The 25,193-nt window shown below is 59.5% G+C and overlaps 6 protein-coding genes across 7 annotated transcripts; 3 read left to right on the top strand and 3 right to left on the bottom strand.

Annotated features, from left to right (window-relative positions):
- The first annotated feature begins 1,781 nt into the window (after positions 1-1,781).
- TXNIP (thioredoxin interacting protein) lies at positions 1,782-5,284 on the top strand. 2 transcript variants are annotated; one of them, XM_079329545.1, is made up of 8 exons: positions 2,012-2,441; positions 3,051-3,123; positions 3,213-3,360; positions 3,627-3,729; positions 3,822-4,078; positions 4,177-4,333; positions 4,442-4,590; positions 4,678-5,284. In XM_079329545.1, the coding sequence occupies exons 1-8, from the start codon at positions 2,192-2,194 to the stop codon at positions 4,711-4,713; spliced, it is 1,173 nt and encodes a 390-aa protein (XP_079185671.1). In that variant the 5' UTR covers positions 2,012-2,191; the 3' UTR covers positions 4,714-5,284. The 2 variants fall into 2 exon arrangements, with proteins under 2 accessions (XP_079185670.1, XP_079185671.1); XM_079329544.1 differs by having other exon boundaries at positions 1,782-2,441; positions 4,442-5,284.
- Positions 5,285-7,870: 2,586 nt separating this feature from the next.
- Positions 7,871-9,855, bottom strand: POLR3GL (RNA polymerase III subunit GL). The gene is made up of 8 exons (XM_079329560.1): positions 9,772-9,855; positions 9,161-9,297; positions 8,947-9,076; positions 8,588-8,656; positions 8,445-8,501; positions 8,298-8,365; positions 8,104-8,217; positions 7,871-8,020 (listed from the first exon to the last, which is right to left on the bottom strand). Exons 2-8 carry the CDS (start codon positions 9,278-9,280, stop codon positions 7,934-7,936), a joined length of 645 nt encoding a protein of 214 aa, XP_079185686.1. The 5' UTR covers positions 9,281-9,297; positions 9,772-9,855; the 3' UTR covers positions 7,871-7,933.
- On the top strand, positions 9,788-13,142 carry ANKRD34A (ankyrin repeat domain 34A). The gene is made up of 2 exons (XM_079329557.1): positions 9,788-10,636; positions 11,272-13,142. The coding sequence occupies exon 2, from the start codon at positions 11,308-11,310 to the stop codon at positions 12,676-12,678; it is 1,371 nt and encodes a 456-aa protein (XP_079185683.1). The 5' UTR covers positions 9,788-10,636; positions 11,272-11,307; the 3' UTR covers positions 12,679-13,142.
- A 130-nt stretch (positions 13,143-13,272) lies between these two features.
- Positions 13,273-16,161, bottom strand: RBM8A (RNA binding motif protein 8A). The gene is made up of 6 exons (XM_079329558.1): positions 16,054-16,161; positions 15,441-15,500; positions 15,257-15,334; positions 14,538-14,674; positions 14,022-14,158; positions 13,273-13,650 (listed from the first exon to the last, which is right to left on the bottom strand). Exons 1-6 carry the CDS (start codon positions 16,118-16,120, stop codon positions 13,605-13,607), a joined length of 525 nt encoding a protein of 174 aa, XP_079185684.1. The 5' UTR covers positions 16,121-16,161; the 3' UTR covers positions 13,273-13,604.
- Positions 16,162-16,290: 129 nt separating this feature from the next.
- Positions 16,291-21,000, bottom strand: LIX1L (limb and CNS expressed 1 like). The gene is made up of 6 exons (XM_079329566.1): positions 20,662-21,000; positions 20,256-20,419; positions 19,238-19,378; positions 18,569-18,664; positions 18,145-18,222; positions 16,291-18,075 (listed from the first exon to the last, which is right to left on the bottom strand). The coding sequence occupies exons 1-6, from the start codon at positions 20,951-20,953 to the stop codon at positions 17,833-17,835; spliced, it is 1,014 nt and encodes a 337-aa protein (XP_079185692.1). The 5' UTR covers positions 20,954-21,000; the 3' UTR covers positions 16,291-17,832.
- A 151-nt stretch (positions 21,001-21,151) lies between these two features.
- On the top strand, positions 21,152-24,297 carry PEX11B (peroxisomal biogenesis factor 11 beta). The gene is made up of 4 exons (XM_079329567.1): positions 21,152-21,546; positions 21,809-21,936; positions 22,030-22,231; positions 22,723-24,297. Exons 1-4 carry the CDS (start codon positions 21,248-21,250, stop codon positions 23,090-23,092), a joined length of 999 nt encoding a protein of 332 aa, XP_079185693.1. The 5' UTR covers positions 21,152-21,247; the 3' UTR covers positions 23,093-24,297.
- Positions 24,298-25,193: the final 896 nt, after the last annotated feature.

Genomic DNA, 25,193 nt, shown 5'->3' with positions numbered 1-25,193 from the left:
GAATGCCTTCAATAACAGTTTAGTGGGAGCAGCACATTGTCCCTGCCCAGAACTCCTGGTGATTTCTCTCCTGGCTTTCTTATTTTTGAAGATTTGACATTGGGAAAGTTTGCTTTTTACAAGTGAAAGTCCCACAGTGTTCCCGACCCCCCAGATCCATCCAGGGGTGCTGCTGGTGTGAGAAAACTTACTGGAGCAAGTCTGACTCCTGAGGGAATTCCAGCAGCAGAGAGTGGGGAGGAGGGATTGCTGCTGGATGGAGGGCAGGGGGGGAAAGGGCAGCACTGACTGGCAGGTCTGGAGGAATTTAGGGAGGATTTGGTATGTGGAACGTGCCTTGGATCTAATCCTCCTTGGCATGGGGCTCCAAGGCCCTTTGGCTTTGCTGGAATGTGTCAAAGCAGCCCTCAGCTGGGGACGGTTTCCTTGGAAAGGTGCACACCTATGGGAACTGGAGAGGGAGAGCGTAAACAGGGCTCTGACAGGAACACACACCAGCACAGACCTAAGGGGTCAAATATCCCACAGCAGGGAAGGCTGGAAAAAGCTCTCCACCTTTGCCAAATCAGAGCAAATCTTTAATACTCCGTTAACCTGTCACCTTTTTCCTAGAGGGAGACAATGGGGAGCAGAGGAAAAAAGGTGCAATTCCAAACCACGGAATAATTCCCTCTCAAGGAGGAATTCTGTCCTGCGGTTTGGCAGCAGAACAGTTTATACCCCACGGTTTATCCGGCACTTTATCGGTTTATACGATCAGGTGTGAATTAACTCTGGGGGAAGGAGGAGATGGAAGGGCAGGAAAAGTGCCAGGAACACTTGGACAAACAACCCCTGAAGGACAACTCCCAACAAAAACACCTCCCTGTTCCTCAGCCCCCCCATTTCCATTGCTCCAGTGCTGGCTTGCTCCATGAACATTGTTCTCCTGTTTCCTCTGCTCCCAGCATTTTCCTGAGCTGGGAAAGCACTAAGGGCTGGGGAAAAAAGGGGAAAGAACTAGTTCCTGTCCTGGAGTAATGCTGGAGAGTGAAATCTAAGGGTTTTTTGGAAGCCAAAGTCTCCCGGAGGGTATGTGGGGGGAGGCAAAATGCTGTCCTACTCCCCAAATCCCAGCTAGGAGACAGGGCTACGGTTTGTGGAATGAATGTCGGTGTTTGCTGCACCTTGATCAATGTGTGGGAGGGATATTTTGGGGAAGAAGGAGTGGGAAGTGTCCTCAAAACACAGTGGGAAGCGAGAGGGGTGGTGGAAACACTCCCACAAGCACACCAGAAGCACGGAGGGAACCCCCAAAGTCAGGCTTCAATGCTGAACCCACAAACTCACCCTTATTTACCCCAAGTAAAAGGGGGGGCGAGAACCCCCCTGGGAACCCCCAGAACCCGCTGTAGGCATTCCGGGAAACGGGGGCTGTGGAAGCAGCAGAGAAGGGAAAACCCTCCCCAGAGCAGTTGGATCAGTCGCGCTCGACCCCGTACCCCAAACCCGCCCTTATTTAGGGTTCACTTGGGGTGCTTGAGGGCACTCGGGGGGGGAACAGGGGAGGCTGCCCTGGGTGGGGAGGAGTCTGAGGAACGGGGTGAAGCTCCCCCCCACCAAGGCCCGGCTGGCCGCTCCCAGTTCGCCCAGTACAACACAGCCTGTCCCAGACTGGGAGCAGCACCCCCAGGGCCCCCGAGCCTGGGAACATGACATCGTGTTCCGCGCTCGCCATTGGCCACCGCCGCCGCCTGTCCTCGCTCCCCATTGGCTCTCCGCGCTGTCACTCCGTCCCCGTCCCGTCCCGCCCCGGTGAACACGCGCGGCTTTCCTTCACACGCTGTCCACGCTCCGCAGCCGCCTCTCTGATTGGTCAGAGCTGCTGTAAACAAGGCAGCGGCGGCCAATGGGCGCGCTGATCACGCGAGCAGCACGCCTGGCCACGCGCCCTCGGCGTGGCAGCCCCGGCAGCAACAAGCGCGGGCGGGGATGGGCGGGGCCCCCGAGCCTATAAAAGAAGCGGGGCCAGCGGCGCCCTCAGAGCGCTGAGGAGCCGGGGCAGGGCTGCGTGCGGGGGCTTCGCAGCGCCTCAAAACAAAGCGTTCCACCGCTTTTTGCCCTGCACTTGCCTGGCTCGGGCGGCTTTTGCTGCTCCACAGAGATAAAGCCCAGCAGCCCTTGCTTTGTGCGAGTCCGTGCTGCCCCAGCCATGGTCATGTTCAAGAAAGTGAAGAGCTTCGTGGTGGCCTTCAGTGAGCCTGACAAGGTCTATTGCAGCGGGGACAAGGTGGCTGGGCGTGTACTGGTGGAGGTGGCCGAGGTGACCCGTGTCAGCTCCGTCAAAGTGCTGGCGTGCGGCGTGGCCAAGGTGACCTGGGCCAAGGGCCCGGCGCAGTGCCGGCAGGAGATGGAGTACCTGCGCTTCGAGGACGTGCTGGCGCTTGAGGAGCAGCCCACGGGTGAGGGCACGGGGCTGCAGGGGAGCATGGGTTGCTTTAAACACCATAACCCCAGCCCAGCTCTGGCCCAGGGCTTGGCCATATGGGGGCTGTGGTGGGGCTGGGTGGCTTTGGGAGGGGACAAAGAGACAGGGGATCCCCTGGGATTGGCCACATGGGTGCTGTGGGTCCCAGTGGACCTCCTTGATCACCAAGACAGAGTTGATGCTGTGTCTGGAATCTGGAAAAAAATAGCAAATCTAGGAAAGCTTAGGAACATTAGAAGGTTTGACCAAGTCAAGTCGAAGTCTGGGAGCTAAAGGACAAAATCAGAGCCTGGGGAACTCCTGTGGTGTGTTCTGACTCCGCAGGGGTTGGTAACATTGGTGGCACAGTCAGGGAGGGGCACAGGATCACACCCTGGGGCTGGAGCCCAGAGATAAGGGGGAGCTGGAGCTGGGGTGGAGCCAGGGAAGTGCTGCATTCTGCCCTGGGGGCTTGGGGTGTTGGTGAGGTGAAGGGAGCAGCATGGAGGGAACACGGGGTTCCCGGAGTGTGTTACCCAACGCCCTTGGAACTGAGGATCACCCTGGAGCTCCAGCTGATGTTTCCTTCCCTTCTCTCCTCCAGATGAGGATGGCTCTGTCATCCTGAGACCTGGGAACAAGTATGAGTACAAATTCGGCTTTGAGCTGCCCCAGGGGTGAGTATCAGGCAGCACTTGCCCCTGGGGTGGAGTTAAATGGGACAATCCATGTTTTGGCTCTGGAGTGACCCTCTCCCTATCTGCAGGCCGCTGGGCACCACATTCAAAGGGAAGTACGGCTCTGTGGATTACTGGGTGAAGGCATCTCTGGAGCGGCCGGCCTGCCCCACACAGCAGGTCAAAAAACGCTTCGAGGTGATGGACCCTGTGGATGTGAACACCCCGGAACTGCTGGTGAGCCCCGAATGCTCCAGAGGCTGGGTAGAAAAGCCCTTGGGGAGGGTCAGCCCAACCCAGTGGCATCTTTAATCAGATCTGGGCTGAGTAGGATTAAAGGTGGGATTAAAGAGTTCTGGATAATTCCAGAAACTGTCACTGGGTGGGGCGTGTGGTGTAGTCCAGGGGAATTCGAGGGTTGGTTGTAAAAAGGGAAGGAAGGAAGGGTGGAGGGTGGGAAGGACAGGATGGGGCCAGCGTGTGACTGTTCCCTCTCTCCACAGTCTCCAGTTGCAGCCAAGAAGGAGAAGAAAGTGTCGTGTATGTTCATCCCAGATGGACGTGTGTCTGTCAGCGCCCAGATCGACAGGAAGGGCTTCTGTGAAGGTGAGGATTGCTGGGAACAGGGAACTGGAAGTGGGGGGACCAGTAAGGAAACTGTGGAACATCCCTAAGGTCTGGGTTCCTTCTCTTGGCAGGCGACGAGATCTGTATCAACGCAGACTTTGAGAACACCTGCTCGCGCATCGTGGTGCCCAAGGCGGCCATCGTGGCCAAGCACACGTACCTGGCCAATGGCCAGACCAAGGTCTTCTCTCAGAAACTCTCCTGCGTTCGTGGCAATCACATAATCTCTGGTACCTCCGAGTCCTGGCGTGGCAAAACCATCCGCGTGCGGAAGATCAAACCCTCTATCCTGGGCTGCAACATCCTGCGCGTGGAGTATTTCCTGCAGGTGAGTGGGGCGTCCTCTCATCCTGCCCCTTACCTTCCTCGTCACCCATGGCATCCTCATCCTGTCCCAAACACCCCTAAATGTCGGCTCTCCTGCAGATCTACGTCAGCGTCCCAGGCTCCAAGAAGATCATCCTGGAGCTGCCTCTGGTCATCGGGAGTCGCTCTGGCATCGGGAGCCGCAGCTCCAGCATGGCCAGTCAGACCAGTTCCGAGATGAGCTGGGTGGACCTGAACCTCCCGGACGCTCCGGAGGGTGAGTAGAGCGGGAGCCACGGGGTGGGATCACATTTTGTGGGGAGCCCCTCAGCGGCCTGAGGGCTGCACACAGGTGAGCTCACGAATCCCTCCCTGCATCCCACAGCACCCCCGTGCTACTTGGACATCGTTCCCGAGGATCACCGGCTGGAAAGCCCCACCACGCCACTCCTGGATGATCCCGATGGATTTGACAGCCCCATCTTCATGTACGCGCCCGAGTTCAAGTTCATGCCCCCCCCCACCTACACGGAGGTGAGCACGGCGCCAGCGCAGGACGGGCCAGGTGGGTCTGGGGTCACCTGCCTGGATCCCTCACCCGCCGCCTGCTCCGCCGCCCAGGTGGATCCCTGCATCGCAAACAACAACGTGCAGTGAGCGGCGCTCCCGCCGTTCTGGACTCGGCTCCATTGCCACGCGCCTGCCGCTCGTCTGGCCCCACACAGCGGGAGGGGAAGGGCTCCCGAGGAACTGCCACATTCCTGAGGAACCGTCCAGGGCCATCCCAGGCACCCGGACCTCGCGGAAAACCTCGGCACTCTGAACCAGCAGAGAATTGTCAAGGACTGGGGGGACGAGGCAGATCCGGCTGGAAAAGAGCTGGAAAACCTCTGCTGTCGTGGCTGTCAGGACACGCTGCCTGTCCGCGCGCTGTCGTGACGTGGTGACAGGCAGGAAATTCTGGTTTAAACTGATTCCATCCTAATTCTGTAACTCTGGGTGCTGCTCTGGCTGCCCTGCACTCCCAGCAAGGGAGAGGGACACTGTGACATGAATCCATCCTGTCGTGACACAAACCTGGGGTCGCGACCGGCGCCTTTTGTATTCTTGGGTTTTGTACAGAAAATTTGGGGGAGTGGGGGGAAGCACAAAAATGCAAATTTTGTACCTTTTTGTGGCCCCTGGGGGGCAGAATTTGTAATAAATAATGAAACGGTACCTTTGTCTCGTGTCTCTCTTGGGGGTGGGAGGATGGCAGAAACCCTCTTGGAGTGGGGATTCACCTTACTTTCCCAATTCCTGTTTTATCTGGGAGCAGTCCTGGGGTGGGGGGTGGGGGTCTCCTGTTTTTTCCAGGGGAAAAAGCAAAAAGCTGAGCAGAAAATTGGTACAAGGAGGGGAAACTGAGGCACAGAGAGATTAAAGCAGGCCAGGAGGGGATGCAGAGAGGGGAAACTGAGGCAGGCGGGGGAGTATTCCTGCTCTTCTTGCCTTTTTTTGGCACTGCTATGGGAGCCCCCCCAGCAGATTTTTGGGATGTGGGTGAAAGGTGGTGGTGTCGAAGAACAAGGCCGTGACCTTGGCTCTGCTGCCTGCCCTCTCCCCCACTTGGAGCCCCCCCAAAGCTGCTGCCTCCCCTGCCGGCCCCCAGCCCGATCCTGGCCGTGCCTCCGTTTTCCTTCGGAGCTGGAGCCGCTCTGGCTCCCGGCCCAGGAGGACAAGGGTCACCCCAGTCTGGGCCAGGATGGGCTGGGCCGGGAGGGCTGCGGGAACTGGGGGCCACAGGCAGCCCAGGGCCCCCCAAAAGTCAGGGAGAAACTGCCAGTGTGCTGCTGGAGCCCCTGCAGAGACCCCCTGAAAGAGGGGATTCTCCCCCAGCACCACCACCAAGCTCCCCCTCCGCCCAAGGGGCTGAACCCTGCACTCACCTTGCCCCCTTCCCCAGTTTACAGCTCTAATTAAACTAATTAAGGCCATAAACCTCCCCCACCATTCCTCTGCCTGGCCTTTGTGTGGGAGCAGCTCTGGAGCAGGATTCACACAGATCTGGGAGTTCAGCCTGACCCTCCCTGGGTTTTGGGGACCCCCTCCAGGGCAGCTCCCTGGCTCTGGGCCTGTGATCTGTGCTGGCTCTGGAGTTTCCTGATGAATTCCAACTGGGCCAAAGGGCTTGAGGTAAACTGGGAGCACTGGGAGCACTGGCAGGGGAGCAGTAAGAGCCTCCAGGGCTGGGATGGGGTGGGAATATGGGACGGGAACAGGATGGAAGCACGAGGGGACCAGGAGATGGGACAGGACCCACAGTACCGGGGAAACTGAGGCACGCAGCCGATGGGGGTGACACCAACCCAAGGGATTCGGGCACCTCACCCAGCCCCAAACCCTTCCCCAGACTCGGGAGGCACATCCCACCCCCTGAAATCACCGGGGGCTACAGATGGGAGCCATGGTTCCCACAGACAGCTACAAAGAAGGGAGAAAGAGAGAAACTGGGATAAAAAGGGAGCGGTGGCTTGGGAGCAGCTGGAGTCCAGAACTGCTGGAACGTTCGTGGCCACAAACAGGAACCGGCCTCGGGGGAAAGAGGGGGCCAGCATGTGACGCTCATGTGAGCAGCCCCCGCCCCTGGCCCGCGGCACAGACACACCCCTCGACAAAAAACACTCCTTCCTCCTAAAAAACTCCACACTGACCTTCCCAAAAACGCCTCCCTCCCCAAACACCTTTATCCCCATGAAAACAGCCCCTGCCAAAAAGAGCCATTTCTCCCAACCAAAAAAGTGCCTCTCCCCCCCGAAAAACTTCCCCCACCCCAAATCCACCCTTCCTCACTCCAGAAACTCATCCCTGAAAAAAAACCCCTACCTTTCCCTCCCCCAAAATCCACCTTATCCCCTAAAACATGTGTTATTTAAAAAATACACCTTGTTCCTCCAAAGAAAGCCTCCCTCACAATAAGCCGAACTTTTCTCCCTTAAAGCCAAAAATACATATTTCCCCCAAAAGAGACATCTTGACCCACAAGAAGTTACCTTTCCCTCCCCAAAACTACACCTTTACTCCCAAAAAAATCCACCTTCCCACCCAAGTAAACCTTTTCCAAAAAGTACCTTTCTCCCCCAAAAGCCTTTATCTTCTGAAAACCACATTTTCCACCCAAAAAAACCCACCTTCCCCTCCCCATAAAACCTTTCTTCACAAAATACAACCCTTTCCTTCCTCAAAGAAACACATTTTCCAGCTCAAAAAAAAACCACCTTTCAACCACCCAGAAACCCTTTCCCTCTCTTCAGTCCCTCTTTGCTCCTGGTAACCCCCATATCCATACCCCCCACAAAAAGCACCCATAGCTGAGCCACAAATACCAAAATCCACTTCAATCCATGCAAAATTTGTTTTAGAAAGCACAAAAGTTAAAAAGCTGCCGCCAAAAGGGGGTGGTCAGAGGGGGGCCAGGGCACGTTTGGGGACTCCCCGTCACACCAAAACCCATCCCAAAAAACGCGGCCGGGAGTGCCCCCAAAACTGGAATCCCCCAAAATTGGAGGGTCCGACACCATCCTGCCGGCCTGCAGCGCCGGCGCCACCTGGTGGTGGCACGGAGCAATGACGGGCGGGCAGGGGACCCCAAGGAGGAACCCCAGCTGGGGACCCCGAGGGATGAGGGGGGCTCTGCTGCCAGGGGACTGGGGGTGAGGGGTCCCCAATGTCCTGTGGGCGAGGCAAAGGGTCCCTGGGAGTCCCCCCTTTCACTGTGTCCCTGCTGCCGCAGGAGGGTCCCCACTCTGGGAGTTTTCCACAGACTGGAGTTGGGTTGTTTTTTTGCTTTTTTGGTTTTTTTTTTTGGTTTTTTTTTGTTTTTTGCACTCTCTCGGGGTCAGTACACTGCCTCGTCACCGTTATCATCGCTGTCAGGGCCGAAGCTCTCCCCGTTGTCAAAGTAAGACAAGACGTAGTCAGTCTCCTGTGGAGTGACACAGGGGAAACACGGTGGTACCTGGGCACGCCCCCACCCCACCAACCTCCCCAGGGTTCCCCCCTTTCCACCTCTTCGTGCTCCTCCTCATCGTACTCTTCCTCCTCCTCCTCTTTTCCTTCTTCTTCCTCCTCCTTCTCCTCTTCCTCCTCTGATGTCACCTCCTCCTCCTTCTTCTCCAGGCTCTGGGTGGGTTCAGGGGAGCGTTACCGGGGGAGATGTCAAAATCCAGCCCATGGGGACACCCCCACCTTCACCTCGGTACCTCCAGCTTCTTGATAGTCTCCTCCTTGTCAAGTGCCACACGCTGCTTGGGGACGAGGGGAGTGGTCCCTGAGGGGGCACAGGAGGCTGTCAGCCCCTGGGGGAAAAGAGGGGACACACGGGGCAGGGGCAGAAAGGGGCCACTCACTGCCTTTCTTCAGGCGCCGTACCCGGATCTTCAGCTCCCGCGGGAGCCGCCTCCAGTCTGGGGGGCAAAATGGGAAGTCGGTCAGCCCCCAGTCAATCCCACGTCCCCATGTCCCCCCCAGATCCCCTTCCGTGTCCCCCCACCTGGGTTCCAGTCGATGGCATTGTCCGTAGGGCTGGAGAGCTGGTACTTGTCTGAGTAGCGCTCAATGTCTGTGGGGAAAATGTGGAGGAACACTCTGGGGGAACTCAGGGGACACTCAGCCCTGGGGACACCTGTGGGACCCACATGGGGATGGCTGATGGCACGAGATGGTGCAGCTAGGGGGAATAAAATGGGAGGGATAAAATGGGAGGGATGGGGAGTCCCAACCTGAGACAGGGAGGTGAAAGTGCTGGAAAGTCCAGGGAGCAGATGAGTGGAAGGGACAACGGGGCCTGGCTCCCGTTCAAACCCATTCCTCATCGGGGCACACAGGAGGGTCAGGATTGCCCCTCGGTACCTCTGCGGGGTGCCCCCGGTTTGACGAAGTAGGGGAGCCCCCTCATCGCCCTGCGCAGCTCCTGCTTCAGCGCCAGCATGTACTCGCCCTCCTCGCCACCGGGCAGGGGCACGGCGCGGCGCTCCAGGGCCTGGGGCGAGGGCACGGCTGTGATGAGCGGGTCAGCGCTCAACCCCCGGGGGGCCTCCGGACCCCCGAAGCCCCGAGGACTCACCGGGAAGAGGGGCGAGGGCTGCAGCGTGGGCGGGGGCAGCGCGTCCCCCTTCCCGATGCCCACGGCCTCCACGTTGAAGGTCATCTGGCCCCGGCCCCGGCCGCGGCCCCGGCCCGCCATGCTGAGCTCCGGGGCCGCTGGGGACAAGGCGGCACTGTCACACCTCCGTCCGCTGCCCGCTCCCGCTGATGCCCCCAAGTCCCGTCCTTTCCCTCCTCCCCGCGGTCCCGCTCCCCGGCCCAGTTCCTCCCTCCGTCCGCTCCGGGTGCCGATCTCATCCGCTCGACCCGCTCCCGGTTGTCCTCCCGGGCCTGATTATCCCTCCTGGTCCCGATCCCGGCGTTCCCCCACAGTCCCGGTTCCACTCCGTTCTCGGTCCCGGTGCTCCCCGCTGTCGGTTCTTTCCCCTCCCCAAAAGTGGTCCCGGTCGTGATCCCAGTTCCGGTGTGTCGCCCTGCTACCCGTTCCCGTACTCCCTATCCCTATCCCGGTGTCCCGTCTCGCTGCACCACCCAGGCCCGATGGCCTCCCCCAGGGCCTCCGGCCTCGGTCCCCCGTCCCCGTCCCCAGGTCCTCTCGGGCCCTCCCGGTGCCGCTGCCGCCCCTCGCACCCCGATCCCGGTGCCGGTGCCGAGCCCCGCGCCGCTCCCGCCCCGCGCAAGCGCAGTCGCTCCACGCGTGTCCGTGCGGAGGGGGCGGTGCTTGTGCGGGAGTCCCGCGCTGATTGGCGGGTCAGAGCGAGGGGCGGGGCCAGGAGGGGATCAATGGATGGTGTGGAGGGGGCGGAAAAAGGCGATGGAAAGGGGGAAGAAAAGGGGGATCGAAAGGGGTGAGAAAAGGGCGATTAAAAGGGGTAAGAAATGGGGGATCAAAAGGTCCCTCGGCCCCCCACGCCCAGACCCCCCAACCCTGTGGCCCTGGCGTAGCTCGGCCCCCCGGTACTAGGGCCACCCTGGCCCCCAGCCCCACTATGCTGTCCCCCCCAATCCCGGTGCCCCACGGCCTCCAGCCCGACTGTTTTGGAACCCCCCTGGCCCGCTGCCCCCTGGCCTCCCTCAGTGCCCGATGCTCCAGGGCCCTCAGCCCCCCTGCACGGCTGCACGGCGACCCTCAGACCCGCTGCCCCATGGCCCTTAGTCCTGCTGGACTGTGACCCCCAGTCCCGCTGCCCCACGGGGCCCCAACATACAGCCTCTTGTGTCCCCCGGCCCCTGCGCCCCCCTCCTCACACCCACGCAGGGCCGGGTGCTGGATGCGCCGTGGGTGATTCATCCTGCTCCAACCCCCCCGCGCAGGCAGCGGCCAAAAATAGCGCTGCGGGAGGGGGGGGAACCCTCCACATCACCTCCCGCCCCCCCCGCCTCACCGGCGGCTGGCCGGGATGGCGGCCACAGGCCGCTGTCCCCGACACCCCCATCCCCGGAGACGTGGGAACCGGGACCTGGAGCGGAGGGACCCCATGTTCCGGTTGCCACGGTAAAATGGGGATGGAGAGGGGCTGGATGGGGGGTCCCCGCTGTGGGTTGTCCCCACTGCGTGGGGAGGTGACAGGATAGCCCCCGGGCCCGGGCTCGGGGGTGTCTTACTGAGGAGACCGAGGGGACTGGGAAGGTGGTGGATTCTCCCCCATTTTCCCGGCTGGTCGGAGCGGGATGAGCGGCCGTCGCCATGGGAACCGTGCAGGCAGGGATAGGGTGTGGACAAGGATCAGGGTACCGGCAGGGATGGGGGTACGGGCAGGGTATAGGAGCACAGGTAGGGATGGGGCTGGGGGCAGGAGAAGCGGGTGGGACAAAGGTAGGAGAGGGAAGAGGTTGAGGGGGGGGGGGTGCAGGAAGGGATTTGAGGAGTGTGAGAGGAACTGCCGGCAGGGGCAGGTGGATTTGTGGATGCGGGCAGGGGGAACGTGGGTGAGGGACACAGGCTGGGGGGCTCGGCCTCGCGGAAAACCTCTCCTGTAGGAGAAACTGAGACCCGGAAGGGAGGACACCCCATTCTGGGGGTCTCCGAGGTCTCACCCTGTTCCCATCCTGGGAGTCTCAAGGGGAGTCTGACCCTGTTCCCATCCTGGGGGACTCGGGGGTCTCACCCCGCGTCCTGTCGCCTTGCAGTGAGCGAGTGTCAGCCCTGTCCCAGTGAGTCCGGCCATGCCCAGCCCCGTCCGCCGCGCCCCCAGCGCCGCGGTGCCGCTGGGGCTCCCCATGGTCCCGGCGGAGGGTTCGGCGCTGCTGCGCGCCGTGTCCCAAGGGAAATTCCGCCTGACCCGGCTGCTGCTGGAGGGGGGAGCCTACATCAACGAAGGCAATGCCGCGGGCACGACGCCGCTGATGGCAGCGTGCCGCGCAGGCTATGCCGACCCGCCCGAGCAGCCGCGGATGGTCCAGTACCTTCTGGAGAACGGCGCCGATCCCAACATTCCCGACAAAGCGGGGAAGACGGCGCTGATGCACGCTTGTGCGGAGCGCGCCGGCCCCGCCGTGGTCGCCATCCTGCTGGCCCACGGCGCCGACCCCAGCGCCCGCGATTACGCCGGCGGCTCCGCGCTGGTTTACGCCTTGGAGCGCGGGGACCGGGAGACGCTGCAGGTGCTGCTGGACGCGTGCCGGGAGCGCGGGCGCGACGTCATCATCATCACCTCGGCCACGTCGCCCCGCGGCACCAAGACCACCCGGCAATACCTGAACTCGCCCCCGTCGCCCGCGCTCTGCGCGTCCCCCTCGCAGGTGCAGGTGCGGGCGGCGGCGTCGCCGGGTGCCGGCGCCAGGGACGAGGAGCGCGACGTATTCCGCTTCCCACCTGCGGCTCCGGGCGCCGCTCCAGAACCATCCCGGGCCGGGCCCAAACGGCAGCTGAAGAGGCTTAACTCAGAGCCGTGGGGGCTGGTGGTGCCAGGGGGGGACGGGGTGCGGGGACACTCCGAGGGGACACAGGGAAGCTTGGAGGGGACACAGGGACCCTCAGAGGGAGCACAGAGAACCTTAGAGGAGATACGGGGACTCCCGGAGGGGACACGGAGACCCTTGGAGGGCACACGGGGCCCCTCAGAAGGTTCGTGGGGCTCCCATGAGGGCCTCCGGGAGCCCCCGGAAGGGCCGCCGGCCTCCCCGGAGCGGCTGCGGGTGGGGCTGGAGGCGCTGCGGCTGCGCCCGCGCCGGCACAGCGTGGAGGGGCGCGAGGTCTCGGCGCTGCCAGGAGTCACCTGGGCAGAACGGGTGCCCCCTGTCCCCAGCCCGGGGCGTTGGGCTGCAGCCCCCGATCCTCTACGGGGCAAATCCCTGCGCCGGGACCCCCCCAATCCTGAGCTAGCTCCCCCCGGGCCGCTCCGGAATCCGGCAGCGCCGCTGCTGGAGCGCCGCGGCTCCGGAACGCTTCCCCTGGAGCCCCCGGGGCCGGGCAGGGCCGGGCTGCTGCCCCCGCTGCCCCCACGAGCATTGCTCCGCCGGCACTCCATGCAGCCGGAGGCCCTGCGGCACCTCGGGGCCTTCTGCGGGGGGCTGGCTCCTGAGCCTGGCTCTTAGGGATCCCCCGGGCCCGGGACCTCCTTGGGAGGGGCTCACCCTGGGCCGTGGTACCATTTGCTCTGAACCCTACTGAGGGTCGGCACAAACCCTTTGTCGGCACAAACTCTGCACAACCCCGAATTTGGGGAGCTGCTGGGTGCATCCCCAACTCCCAAACCCCCCAGTATCCTCCTGCTGCTCCTGCCTCATCCTCTCAGCAGCTCTTTTCCCTAGACCCATCGCTGGTGATCCCCAGGGTCTGGCAATAAAGACCCCAATGTAGCTCAGTGGCTCTGATGGGTGGGTCCATCTGTGGGTTTGGGGACACAGGGGACAGCTGAGGGCACAGCTGGATGCCAGACCCCAGTGCATCTCAGCAAAGGATCCCACTGGGTCCCCCCAAGCTTTGCACAGCTGTTGCTCCCCAATGCCAGTTTTAATGGAAAAAAAAAAAAAAAGTTTTTTCAAGACCGAAGTTGTTCTACTGCCAGGCTGGGAGCAATCCTCAGGATCCTTGGGGAACCAGCAGTCTGGATGGGGGAGGGATTTTAGGGAAAAGGGCGTGGGAGGGCTGGGGAGCTTCAATGAAGGACAAAGAACAAGAAGACAAACTTAGACAAAATCTTGTTATTTAACAGAAAACAAGGAATTCCTGGTGGGATAAATATCATGAGAGATTTAGGGACCATTTGCTGGGGCATGGAAAAAACTCCTGGGATGTACTGGGATGGGGGGCTGGGAGGGATCCCCCTCAAATCTGAGGGAAATCCCCCCAACCCGCAGAGACTGCTGCTTCCCTCTTATTTGTCCTTTGAAAACAATAAAATTCCATAAAACCCACATTTCCCCGGTGATGGAGCTGGTTTGGCTCCTCGAGGCTGTGTACAAACCCCCAGTTTCCCCCAGTCTGGACACAGAACACAAATGGTGGAAAGCTGGATCCATCATCGGCGGCGCCGGTCCGGACTGCGGCTCCGCCGGCGCCCACCCCTGGAAAACAGGGAAGAGGTGGGGAAGGGAAAGAGTAAAAGAGAAAAGGGGAAAAGTGGGTAAGGGAAAAGGAGAGAAGGGAAACCATGATAAGGGAATGAGGGAAGTAAAGAAAGAAGGGGGAGAATAGAAAAAAGCAGGAAGAAAGGGAAAAAGGGGAGGGAAGGGAGGGAAAAGAGTACAGGAAATGGAGGAAAGAAGAGGGAAGGAAGGAGTCTAGAAGAAGGGCATTTCAGGGTGTTTTTCCCTATTTTAACCCTGCCACCCCTACAATGGTGCATTAAATGCCCCCATTCCCCTAGCCAAGGGCTCCACTGCTCCCACAGGTCCCTCCCAGTCCCAGCTCCTGGAATTCCCAGGAGTCCCCTCACCTCCGCTTGCCCTTGGGGGGGCCCCTGACGAAGCACCAGTCAACGCTGACCGGCTGCCCCATGAGCTCCTGCCCGTTGAGCCCCTCCATGGCTGCCTGCGCCTCCTTGTAGGTCTCATACTCCACCAGCGTGTAGCCCTGGGATGGGATTGGAGGGGAATGAGCCCGGATGCCACAGGAGTTCACAGCTCAGGTCTGGGGTGCACGGGTCCCCTGACACCCCGGCTTGAGGCATAGGAATGAGCCCAGGCACTGGGAACCCCAAGCTCACTCTGGGGTTAGGACCAGGAATGCAAATGACCCTAGGCACCGGGGAATCCAGCTCATAGACCAACCCCCAGCTCAGTTTTAGGACACAGGGACCTCCCAATAAGTCAATTTTGAGGTGCAGGGACTCCCATAACCCCCCAGAATTGGCACAGTTTTGTGGTGCACCCACGGCAGCTCCCAGACCAGAGTCTCTCCCAAGCTGAAGTGGAGTCTGTGGGTCCCCACAAGCACCCCCCACACCCCCCACCTTCAAGTATCCCGTGCGCCGGTCCAGGTTCAGATGGATGTTCTTGATCTCCCCAAATTCGGCAAATCGGTCGTGCACGTCCTCCTCTGTGGCCTCCTCATGCACCCCTGTCACAAACAGGATCCAGCCCTCCACGGCTGGGCAGGAAAAGGCGGGTCACAGAGCTGCAAATGGAGCTTTCCCCCCAAAATCCCTTGCCTTGGGGCAGGGGCATGGAGCTCCACGGCTTAGACTTGGGCATTGACCCAAAAGTGATCCTGGGAAGGTGGGGATGAATCATCCCAGCATGATCCCAGTTCTTCCTCCTTCCCATGGTGGGTCCCCAGGAAAGGGTTTGTCACTCAAAGTCACACTTTTTTTCACAGCTAGGAAAAGGCGATGGAGGACCAGAGTCCACAAATCCTGGGTGAGGTTGGGGAAAGCTCATCCCAGCAGAGCTGAACCCCATTCCAGGGCACCCAAACCTGTCCCCCCCGTTCCCCCTCCCTTCCATGTGGAAAGTCCCCTGGGGACACTTGGAGGCTGTGGGGCTCTCAGGAAGGAGCATCTCCACCAAATTCCCCCATTCGCACCCTGGGAAGGGGATATGGACCTGGGGTTTGCCCTAAATTAAATTCTGGGAACGAGGGACAGGAAGGGATTGCCCCAGCAGGGCTGAACCCTGATCCAGAGCTGCAGAGCCCCCCGAAGCCCTCCAGGTCCCCAGCATTCCCCCTCACATCGCTGTGGCCCTGGCTCATCTCCATCCTGCTCCACGCTGTCGTAATCTTCGCGCACCCGAGCGCGGGATCCTTCCTCTGCAAAGGAGGGAAAACGGGGGAAGAACAGGGGCTCCACACTTCAGCGTCACCCAGCCCCTCCAGAGTGCCGGGGAAGGGGTTTAAGAGCGTTTTGGGGCCTCACCTGAGCCGAAGCCACGTCCCTTTCGCTTCTTGGCCTTTTCCTTCAGCTTGTGGATGCTCTCTGGTGGGAATTGCATGGAGGGAACGGGGTCATGGAGTCAGCAGGAGCAGGGAGCCTCCCCGGACGGACAGAGACCCCTGGTCCTGGCTGGGAAGGGCCCCCCTGGGGTGGGAAGGATGTCCTTGGGTCAGGAAAGACCCTTCTGGGCTGGGAAGAATTCCCTGGTGCAGGCAGGGACACCCCGGAAAAAAAAGGACAGTTTCCCCATATTGGGAATGATCTCCCGCGGGCGGCACAGGACCCCCAGAATCCCTCCGCGCCAGGAATGATCCCATGAGCCGGGAATGACCCCGTATGGACAGGCAGCATCCTTCTCTCATGCTGGGAATGACCTTCTGAGCCCGGAATGACCCTCCAGCACCGAGCAGGAGCGCCCTGGGAACGACAGGAACCCTCACCCCAGGCCGGGAACGACCCGTCCCGGGCCGGGGCTGTCCATGAGGCCGACGGTGTTTGGGGGCGCGGCCAGAGGCACTCCGCTGAGCCGGAACCCGGCAGGATCGGTCGCGGGGCCGCTCTGGGTCCGACGGTACCGCCCGAGCCCCGCACTCACCGTCCCCGTCCTCGTCCATAGCGAAATCCTCTCCGCCCGCCTCATGAAGATCCAGCACGTCCGCCATCTTGCCCAGAATGCCGGGGCAGGCCGGGAGCGCGCCGGAAGTGGCCGCCACAGGGGGCGGGCGCTCGGCGGAAGCGGCGGCGCGGCCATGCTGGGAGGGCGCTGGCGGGAGCGCCCGCTCCGCCATGCCGGGGAGGTCCCGCCGCCCACAGAACGAGCTGGAGCCCAAAGTTAATCAAAATCGCTGGGTTTATTGTATAAAATCCACTGCAGCGTTTATCCCGCCAGATTCCCGTAATTCCACAGCCTCGACAAGGAGCATAACTTTCTCCATACTGAGAAAACTTGTTAATTTTACACCTTCTACGGAAATCCGGAGCCTACAAATAGGCGCCCCAATTCCACAAGCTACAGAATATTCAGTTTCTTCCCTTTTTTTATTTATTTTTTTTTTAAATTTTCCTCCACAGCGATGTAACTCCCAAAATCCTCCCGGATGTGTTTACTTGTAGCATAAAGACGCTGTTGGAAGTGCTGGGAGGAACTTAAGGGATTCCCTTATGTGCGGAAACGGGAATAAATTGCGGGATTAACTCCATGTTATTCCTAAATTAAATTTTTCTAACATTTCAGTAAAGTGACACCCCACAACTCCCCATCCCTTTCAAATCCCATTTCCAGCGACATCAAAAGTTAATAGTGTTTATAGAAAGTATAAAAAATATTTAAACGCCCAAAATAGGCTTGTTAGGATGCAGATATAAAAATGGGGTACCTACAGATAATGGAATTACTCCAATTTTATCCTAAAACATTGATTATTGCTGAAATATCCTGTGGTAATGCAGAGGGAAGAAAGAGGGTGAGAATAATGGAATCCTAAGGGTTTAAGGGGATAAGAAGTAGGAAAAGCTCTAAGCAGGGGTGACAAAGGAATTCTGGCTTGGAATTCAGTTTGTATTTCCAGCCTGCTGGGGAAAAGAGGAGTAAAATGGAAATTTCCATGGATAAGCGGACATTTTCTTCTGTGAACTTGGAGCTGTTTGAACCATTCCATGTCATAAAAGGGGTTTCTAAAGCTAAATATAGTCTAAATTCCATATGGATAGGGATACAAGAGATAGGGAACAATAAGTGCAAATCCCTCCCTTGTTCTTGAACTCTCCAAGGTTTTTCCAACCTTCCATGACAAGGCCAATGCTGATGTTTAGCAACAGACAGGGCAATTCCAGGGGAACTGCAGATCCTGCAGTGCTTGGGACTGGAATGCTGCAGGCTTATCCCAGACTTAATTCCAAACCGCAGTTTTCAACCCCTTTGGACATTGCACGTGTTGGCATCCATTCAGATTTAATTAAGGAGCTCATCGAGAGGTTTAATTGATCCCTTTCCACTACAGGAGGGAGGAGACACCAGGCATAGGATCCAACGGGCTTTTCCAGAGGAAACTCTGGATTCCATGGAATTCTACCTGCTCCAGTATTGATGGGAGCGCAGAGAGGAAAAAACCTGGGATTTGAACATCGAAAATAAGGAACAGAAATAAATCCCTAAGGAAGGAGGAATTCCCAGGTAATAAAAGTTCCCTCGCAAATAAGAGGTTCTCAAGGAACAAGAAATTCTCTAGGGAATGTGGAGACTGAGGAGCAGCCCTAAAAACCAGGATCCATTCAGGAGCTTTTTCCCTAAATTTCTTCCAAATGTGCAAACGGGCCAGGATTCGGGAGGGGGAGCTGGGAGCACCAGAAGGATCCCCAGGCGGGATCCTGGGGCTCAGCAGCCGGAGGGGTGCGCCGAGCCCAGCTGGCCAGCCGCCAGCAGCAGGATGTCCTTCTTCTCCTTGTGGAAGCGCAGCTCCTTCCCGGCCAGCCGGGCCTCGTCCAGCTCGCGCTCCGTGGCCGCCAGCTCGCGGGACAGCGCGCCCGGCACGCTCTGCTCGCGGTTCACCCAGTCCAGCGCCATCTGGCTCCGGATGTCATCGTCCAGGGCGCGGTGTGAGTAGTGAGCCAGCACCTCCTGGGGACGGGGCGCTGGAGCTCAGCAATGGGAAGGGATGGGGGCGGCCCCCAGTGGCCCCCGACTCACCTGGCGCGAGCACTGCCGCTCCCGCATGGCCTTCAGGCTCCCGTTCCAGTGCAGCAGCTGGAAAACCGTCATCAGCTCCTGGGGAGGCAAGCAGGAGGCGGCATGAGAGCAGATGCAGGAGCAGCAGCGGGGCAGAAGGGACCTCGTGAATCACCTAGAGCCCCGCGGGGACACTGCACACCTGCCTGCCACCTCTAACTTGGCCTGGAGTACTTCCAGAGATGAGGCAGCTTCCCTCGACAGGGATTCAGCCAAAGGCACCACCAGCACCAAGACACTGGGGCAGAATTCCCTGATTAATCTGGACCACAATGGAGACAGACTAAAAATGCAGCTGGGCCATCAACCCAAATATCCCTTAGCCAAATCAGGAATGGGGCCTGGGTAGATTAGGAATAGTATCTGCAAAAACTGGAAACGGTACCTGGAACTCCAGCATGGATTTTCCCTTGTTGGACTCCAACATGAAGCGGAAGGCCCCGATCCCAGTGTTGGGATTATCTGCCTCTTCTCGATTACCCTGCAAAGATATTCCAGACAGGAGCTGTCATTCCCACGGGATCTGCTCCTGCTGCACTATCCCCACTCCCCGAACTCCCAGTGGGATTCAGGAGTGCCTGATGCCAGCACAGGCTGAGCTGTCGCACTCTGCTCCAGGTAGCCCAGCCTCGACCGCACGGCACGGGCCACTCTGGCACTCCCTGGACAAATCTGGGACAGCACCTGGATAAATTTGGCTCTCCTGGAGCAATGAATCCCATGGGAACAGGATTTTTCCTGTGCTGATTCCAAGGCTTTCACAACACCCTGAAGACCACAGAGCACCATGGGCTCTGTGGCAAGAATTCCCTCTGAGATAATCAGAGCAGGAAAGGGAGAATGCAAAGCTCCCACTGATAGAAACTAAATTTCCTGGAAAATCTTTAAGAAAAGGAAGTGGATGTAACAATCCCGTCATGGAACGGCCAGGAAAATCCACATTATCCCACCCTGAGTGCAGCACAAAGAGCAGAACAATGGGGATTAACCAGTACTTATAATCCTAATACTCCATCAAACCCTCCCACCAAGGAGTTTCCATCCCTATCCTCACGTTGAAGGATGCCAGGGCCTCGGAGACACTCTTCTCGATGAAGTCGTCGGTGATGCGGCGGGAGGGGTGCTCGTTGAACACGGAGTTCATCAGCGCGATCTTGGCCGCGCTCCGGCGCGCCTCGGCCTTCGTGGGGCAGAACTGGGGACACACAGCCACGGTCGGGACACCGCCCGCAGCACCGGGAACGGAGTGCGGGTGGAATTAGGGAATCACGCTCCCAGAAACCTCCCGTTGCATTGTCAATTAATTAATTACCTCAAACCCAAACTGTTCCCAAATTTCAGAATTTTGGTATGGGATGACCCTGTGGCTGCTGGAATTGTTTCCTTTGGGTCCCTTTTCCCAACCAAGATGAAGGCCAGGAAAGAATCTGGAACACAGCCAGGACTTGATGGGACATCGGGACTTTAATCTCTTTGGCGAGGGCTTTTGGGTCAGGAGTTTTCCCACGAGGCGTGAAGGATTCCTCCACTGGGATGCTCCCTGCCCACAGCACAGGGTTGGAATTGGATGGTGTTTAAGGTCCCCTCCAACCCAAGCCATTTCAGGACCCCATGATCCAACACTCTGATTTGATTTCCAGAGTCTTGGCATCTGGAGAAGAGGGACAAACGGGACAAATCCTGACCCCCAGCAGAGGAATATTCCTCAGTCAGTTTAAACCTCTGTCTAATCCTGGGAAGGAAAATGAAGGATTGAATCCTGGGAAGGAGAAGGAAGATCAGATCCAGCCAATCCAACAGTTTTCCTACCGCAGCACTAAGGTGCAAGTGACCAGGACAGGGAATAAAGAACACCCAAAAAACACAATCCACAGACAAATCTTCCCGGATTGGAATCTGGTGGGGCTTTAGAGGCTAGAAGCAACTTGCAATCAAATTTCCTTGGAACTAAAGAGGTTTTAGAGCCAGACGCAGAGGCTGGAATCGGCAGGAGAACCCCCAAGCAGAGAGGAGATATTTGGGAAACGATTGTGTGGGGTGCGGGCGAGGCAGTGCGGGGGTCGGGACCGTACCTGGAAGCTGCCGAAGCAGCTGCCCCCGGGCAGGGTGACATAGCAGACGTACGGGGGGCTGGCGGCCGGCACCATCTCGTACAGCACCAGGGCGCCGTTGCGCAGCTCGGCCCCGCGCGACTGCTTCATCTGCCAGAACTCCTGCAGAGCCTCCACCACGTTCACTGCCGGGCACAGCCGCCAGAAAAGCCGGGAGAGCCGGGGCGGGCACGGCAGGGTGGAAACGGGGCACGGAGAGAAGGAAAAGGGAGGAAGGAGGAGGGGGTGAGGAAGGAAGGAAATGGGGCACGAAAATAAGGAGAAGGGACACGGAAATAAGGAAAAGTGAAAAATGGGAGGAAGGGAAAATGGACCCCCCCTGCCCCCGGTCCGTCCGCATCCCCGGTTCCTCCCCGGTCCCGCTCACCGCGGCCGTAGCCCTGCGTGTGCTTGGCGAAGCTCCGCACCACGGCCTCCACCGCCTCCCGCAGCACCGCGGGAGGCCCCGGCACGGCCCCGGCCCCCGGCCCAGGGGGCGTGGGGGGGCCCTGCAGGCCCAGCGGCGGCGGCGGCGGCGGCAGTCCCAGGCCCGGCCCCAGCGTCGAGCCCGTTCCCGGTGCCGGTCCGAGCCCTGCGGGGGCCCCGGTAAGGCCGGGCCGGGCCCCGCGGGTCCCGCCGCCCACCCCGGGCTGCAGCCGCTGCGCCCGCACCGCCTCCATAGCCGCGCTCCCTCCCCGGCGCTGCGCTGTCAATCAGCGCCGCTCCTCGCCCAACGGTCCAATAGAAGCGCCAGATCGCCGTGGGGAAGGCGGGGAAAACATCGGCAGGCCAATCACAGCTCGGTGCGCGGGGCGCGGGGCGGAGCAGGACTCCTCATTAACACAAATAGCGGCGTGTGGTCGTGGGGCGGAAAGGGGGCGGGATTAGCGGGCCGCTGTCCAATCGCGCTACGGAACTTGTTGCATTGACGGGGAAAAAACGAATCAAAATACGGGAAGGACAAAACAGCAGAGATGGCGGTACCGGATGACAGCCACACTCCTAGTGATCAGGAGAAGCAATTAATGGCAAAAGAAACCAATCAAGCTCTTGGACACAGATTTGGAGGCGGGGATTACGGCTGCCGCCCACTCACGGCCTCTGTTTTGGTAGGAGCGAGCGGATCCGCGCGCAGCCAGTGGGATCGAGCCGCGGCGCCGCCGGAAGTGACGGGGGCCGGGCTCGGAGCGGGGCCGCGTTCGGGAGCGCGCCCCGCCATGGAGGCCTGGGTGCGCTTCAGCGCCCAGAGCCAGGCCCGGGAGCGCCTCCTCAGGTGCAGCCTCGGCTCACGGGCCCAGCGGGCACTCACGGGGCGCCCAGGGCAAGGGTGTCGTGGAAGTCCGGAGGGGGCGGTCACGGGAGCAGCGGGGATTACGGAGAGCCCGGGGGGGGAGGTCGGTCACGGAGGCTTCGGAACCCTAGGAGGGAGATCACGGCGATCCCAAAATCCCGGGGCGCTGGGCGGGCCGTCACGGATGCCTTGGAGCTCGGCACCCCAGTGCCGCGTGCCCCCCTGACTCCCTCGTCGTCCACAGGGCCGCCCAGTACGCCTGTGCCTTGGCTGGGGCCGCGCTGAGCCGCGCCGGGAACGGCTCCGGGGGCAGCGCCGGGACCCTGAGCCGCCTCCAGCACCTGGAGGCTCATCTGAGCCTGGGCCGCAAGCGTGAGTGGGGGATCTGGGCGGTTTTGGGAGGAGAAGGGGCGGCTCTTGGGATCCGCAGACCCCCCGTGACACCCTCGTGTTCTCTTCCTTCAGTGCTGCGCTTGGGGGGCTCGGCCGAGGCCCTGGTAGGGGCCCAGCGCTCGCTGCATCTCCCTGACCCTGTCCTGCGCTTCTGCCTCACCCTGTCCCACCTGAACCGTGCCCTCTTCCTGGCCTGTGACAACATCTTGTGGGCCGGGAAAACCGGGATCCTGCCTGGTCTTGCCATGGACAAGTGGAGCCAGAGGTCCTTCAGGTGAGTGGGGAGAGGTGTCTGGATTTGATGGGGCATTCACGGAAGGAAGGTTGGAAAAGCCTCCTCAGGTCTATTGACCTGTTGAGGGTGAGCGGTGTAGGGACATCAGATTGCCGAGGGAGAGCAGGGAGTAGGATTCCTGAGGGAGAGCAGAGAATGGTGCTCCCCTGGGGAGAATAAGGAATGGAATTCCCAAGAGAGAACAGGGAGTGAAATTACTGAAAGAGGGTAGGCAATGAGCTGCCCAAGAGAAGACAGGGAATCACATTCATCTAGGGAGAGCAAGCGGTGAATTTCCAAAGGAGGTCAGGGAATAGGGGGACTGGGCAATGGAATTCCTGAGTGAGGGCAGGGAATGGAGTCCCTATCAGAGAACAGGTTCCTGGCAGCTGAACAGAACTTTTCCATTCCCCAGGCATTTTTGTGCCTTGGCAGTAGAGGCTTCTGCTGCCCCGGTTGCCCACTCTCCATCACGCCGCCTGTTTCCCCAGGTATTACCTGTTTGCTCTGGTGGTGAACCTGAGCCGGGATGCCTACGAGGTGCGGCTGCTGCTGGAGCGCGCGGAGGCGGCCAGGAAGCGTGGCAAGAGCCCGGAGAACAGGCCTCAGCTGCAGCCTGATGGCAGGATCCAGCGGCTCCGGCTCCAGCTGCAGCTCCAGCTGCAGCTCCTGCTCCAGGTGCTCCGGGACAACCCCCCCCTCCTGCTGGACCTGCTGCGGAATGCCTGTGACCTGGTGATCCCGCTGGAACGGCTGGGGCTGTGCCGGAGCAGCCCAGGAATCGTGGGGTTCTGTGGCCTCACCTCCTCCGTGCTCTCCATCCTCACCATCCTCCACCCCTGGCTCAAACTGAAGCCATAGTTATCCCAGGGGCGTCCTTAGGATGTTTGGGAATCCTGGGGGCTTATCCCAGGAGCTGTGACACCTCTGGAGATGACTGGCTCATTCCATTCCCATCCTTCCTGACTCCTTGGAGCCACAGGGTTCCAGCACTGGATAGAGCGTTGGATCCCACAGGGGCGTCAGCACCCAAAATGCGTTTCTTCCCATTGACTTTTCCAGCAATTTTAGAGGTTCAACATTCCCTCTTTCTGTCCAGGAAGCACCTCTAACACGGAACCAACTAACAGGGAATAATTTGGGCTGAAAAATGTGGATTGCTGGGGGCTTCTCATGGTTTTTTTTTGAGGGGGTGAAACCATGGGGATTGGGACGATTCTGGTGCCAGATACTGTATCCAGCCCCAAATTGTTCTGACAATTTTCCTGCCTTGTAAGAAGTCTGACTACAGGGAGAGGGGAGTGGGAAGAATGGGTGTCAGGGATAAATCGTGGCACTGGGGGGAAATTCAGGCAGCAATTTGCCCTCCTGAAGCTTCCACGAAAGCCCGGGGGAAGGAGGTGGCCGGAGTGAGCTGCGCCAGGCTGGGGGATTACTCCTAGCATTTCCCAGTGGATTTCCCTCTGCTGGAGAGCATGAGGGGACTCCTGTGTGGGGGGACTCCTGTTCCTGTGCTTCCCAGCACATCCAGCTCCCTTCTGCCCAGAGCTGCAGAGATCCCCCTCGGCTGCACTTCCCTTCCCAGATACCCTGGTCATTGGTGTTTTTTGGAAAAAATCATTGTGGCTGGTTCTCTGTTGGGATTTCCTGCACCTGGTATTCCTGGTGCTAATGCCACACTGTGTTCCCTTTTTCCCTAAATTCTGCGACACTGGACTCGGCGTGTGGCCCCAACGCAGCTCTGATGTCTATTACTAAGCCCTGGACCAAGGGACACCCTGGGAGATGGGAATTATTTAATTCCAGAGGCAGATTTTACTTGCATCTCTCCCTGGGAGAGCAGAAATATCTTCTTGAAGGTTTTTTGGGAACTCCATACTGAAACACCACCCACTCCTGGGCCCATCTGGGCTGTGCCAAAAGCTTTTTCCTGGGAAAACCAGGCATGGAAGGCTTTGGAGCAGTGTATATCCTAGTGGGAAATGGGATGGGTGGGAAGGGCTCCAGAGGATCCCACAGTGTCAGTGTAATTAATTAATGAATTAATTAAATTATTAAAGTGCAGTGACCTGCAGTCCTCGTGTCCTGGGATCTTGGGAAATGCAGAGCACTGGCGTGGGCTGGGAATGCTGGGCTGAGAGCGCTGGAATGGGTTGGGAATCAATCACACAATATCCCAATCACAACAATATCCTGAGCTAGAAGGGAGTCCAGCTCCTGGCCCTGCACAGACACCACAACAATCCCACCCTGTGCCTGAGAGCACTGCCCAAACACTCCTGGAGCACTTGAGGCCAAGCCCATTCCCTGGGGAGCCTGTTCGGTGCCCAGCCACCCTCTGGGGGAAGAACCTTTTCCTGATTCCCACCTAAACCTCCCCTGGCACACTGCAGCCATTCCCTGGATCCTGTCCCTGGTCACAGGGGGCAGAGGTCAGAGCTGCAGGTTCCCGAGGTGTCCTCCAGGCTGAACAAGCCCAAGTGCCCTCAGCTGCTCTTTGTGTGGCCCATCCAGACAGTTCCCCGTCCCTGTGACCTTCCTTTGGATACTGTCCAGGGATTTGACGTCTTTTCTATGTCGCAGTGCCTGAACCTGCCCCCAGGATTGGGGATGAGGCTGCTCCAGCCCAGATCAGAGAGAGTCAATCCCCTCTCAGTCCCTGCCCAGCGGCTCCGAGGAAGCAATGTCCCTCCTGGCTGCCAGGGCGCTGCTGGCTCGGACCCAGCTGAGCAGCACCCCCAGGGCCCTTCCTGCAGTACCCATTTCCCATCTGTCCATGCATCCAAGGCTGCCCTGTTCCTGGTGGGAGAATGCTGGACTGGGAGTACTGGGTTTAACTGGGGGCACTGGGTTGGGACCCTCCGTGGTTTCAGGGGATTTTGTAGAACCCTTGGAACTGGGGAGGGAACATCCCTGCTTTTCCTGGGGTCAAAGGGTGGGTGGAGGGGATCCCCAGTCCCTT

Source organism: Erithacus rubecula (assembly GCF_903797595.1).
Source record: "Erithacus rubecula genome assembly, contig: SUPER_33_unloc_1, whole genome shotgun sequence".
In the NCBI taxonomy this organism is placed as follows: domain Eukaryota; kingdom Metazoa; phylum Chordata; class Aves; order Passeriformes; family Muscicapidae; genus Erithacus; species Erithacus rubecula.
Note: the sequence above shows the minus strand (reverse complement) of the source record. Positions and strands in the feature narration are given on the sequence as shown.

Bases quoted from the DNA above. Each gene is read 5' to 3' on its own strand.
- LIX1L (XM_079329566.1), bottom strand. From the start codon at position 20,953: ATGGAGGCGGTGCGGGCGCAGCGGCTGCAGCCCGGGGTGGGCGGCGGG. The intron at 20,420-20,661 runs GTGAGCGGGACC...TGTGCCCGGCAG, and splicing joins CACGCAGGGCTACGGCCGCG to TGAACGTGGTGGAGGCTCTG. The intron at 18,223-18,568 runs GTACCGTTTCCA...TTGCCTCCCCAG, and splicing joins AATCCATGCTGGAGTTCCAG to GAGCTGATGACGGTTTTCCA.
- TXNIP (XM_079329544.1), top strand. From the start codon at position 2,192: ATGGTCATGTTCAAGAAAGTGAAGAGCTTCGTGGTGGCCTTCAGTGAG. The intron at 3,730-3,821 runs GTGAGGATTGCT...TTCTCTTGGCAG, and splicing joins CAGGAAGGGCTTCTGTGAAG to GCGACGAGATCTGTATCAAC. The intron at 4,079-4,176 runs GTGAGTGGGGCG...GCTCTCCTGCAG, and splicing joins GCGTGGAGTATTTCCTGCAG to ATCTACGTCAGCGTCCCAGG.
- POLR3GL (XM_079329560.1), bottom strand. From the start codon at position 9,280: ATGGCGGGCCGGGGCCGCGGCCGGGGCCGGGGCCAGATGACCTTCAAC. The intron at 9,077-9,160 runs GTGAGTCCTCGG...CCCTCGCCCCAG, and splicing joins AGCCCTCGCCCCTCTTCCCG to GCCCTGGAGCGCCGCGCCGT. The intron at 8,366-8,444 runs GTGAGTGGCCCC...GTGCCCCCTCAG, and splicing joins ACGGCGCCTGAAGAAAGGCA to GGACCACTCCCCTCGTCCCC.
- ANKRD34A (XM_079329557.1), top strand. From the start codon at position 11,308: ATGCCCAGCCCCGTCCGCCGCGCCCCCAGCGCCGCGGTGCCGCTGGGG.
- PEX11B (XM_079329567.1), top strand. From the start codon at position 21,248: ATGGCGGTACCGGATGACAGCCACACTCCTAGTGATCAGGAGAAGCAA. The intron at 21,547-21,808 runs GTGCAGCCTCGG...CGTCGTCCACAG, and splicing joins GCCCGGGAGCGCCTCCTCAG to GGCCGCCCAGTACGCCTGTG. The intron at 21,937-22,029 runs GTGAGTGGGGGA...CTCTTCCTTCAG, and splicing joins TCTGAGCCTGGGCCGCAAGC to TGCTGCGCTTGGGGGGCTCG.
- RBM8A (XM_079329558.1), bottom strand. From the start codon at position 16,120: ATGGCGGACGTGCTGGATCTTCATGAGGCGGGCGGAGAGGATTTCGCT. The intron at 15,501-16,053 runs GTGAGTGCGGGG...AATTCCCACCAG, and splicing joins TATGGACGAGGACGGGGACG to AGAGCATCCACAAGCTGAAG. The intron at 13,651-14,021 runs GTGAGGGGACTC...CCTGTTTTCCAG, and splicing joins CCCCCCAAGGGCAAGCGGAG to GGGTGGGCGCCGGCGGAGCC.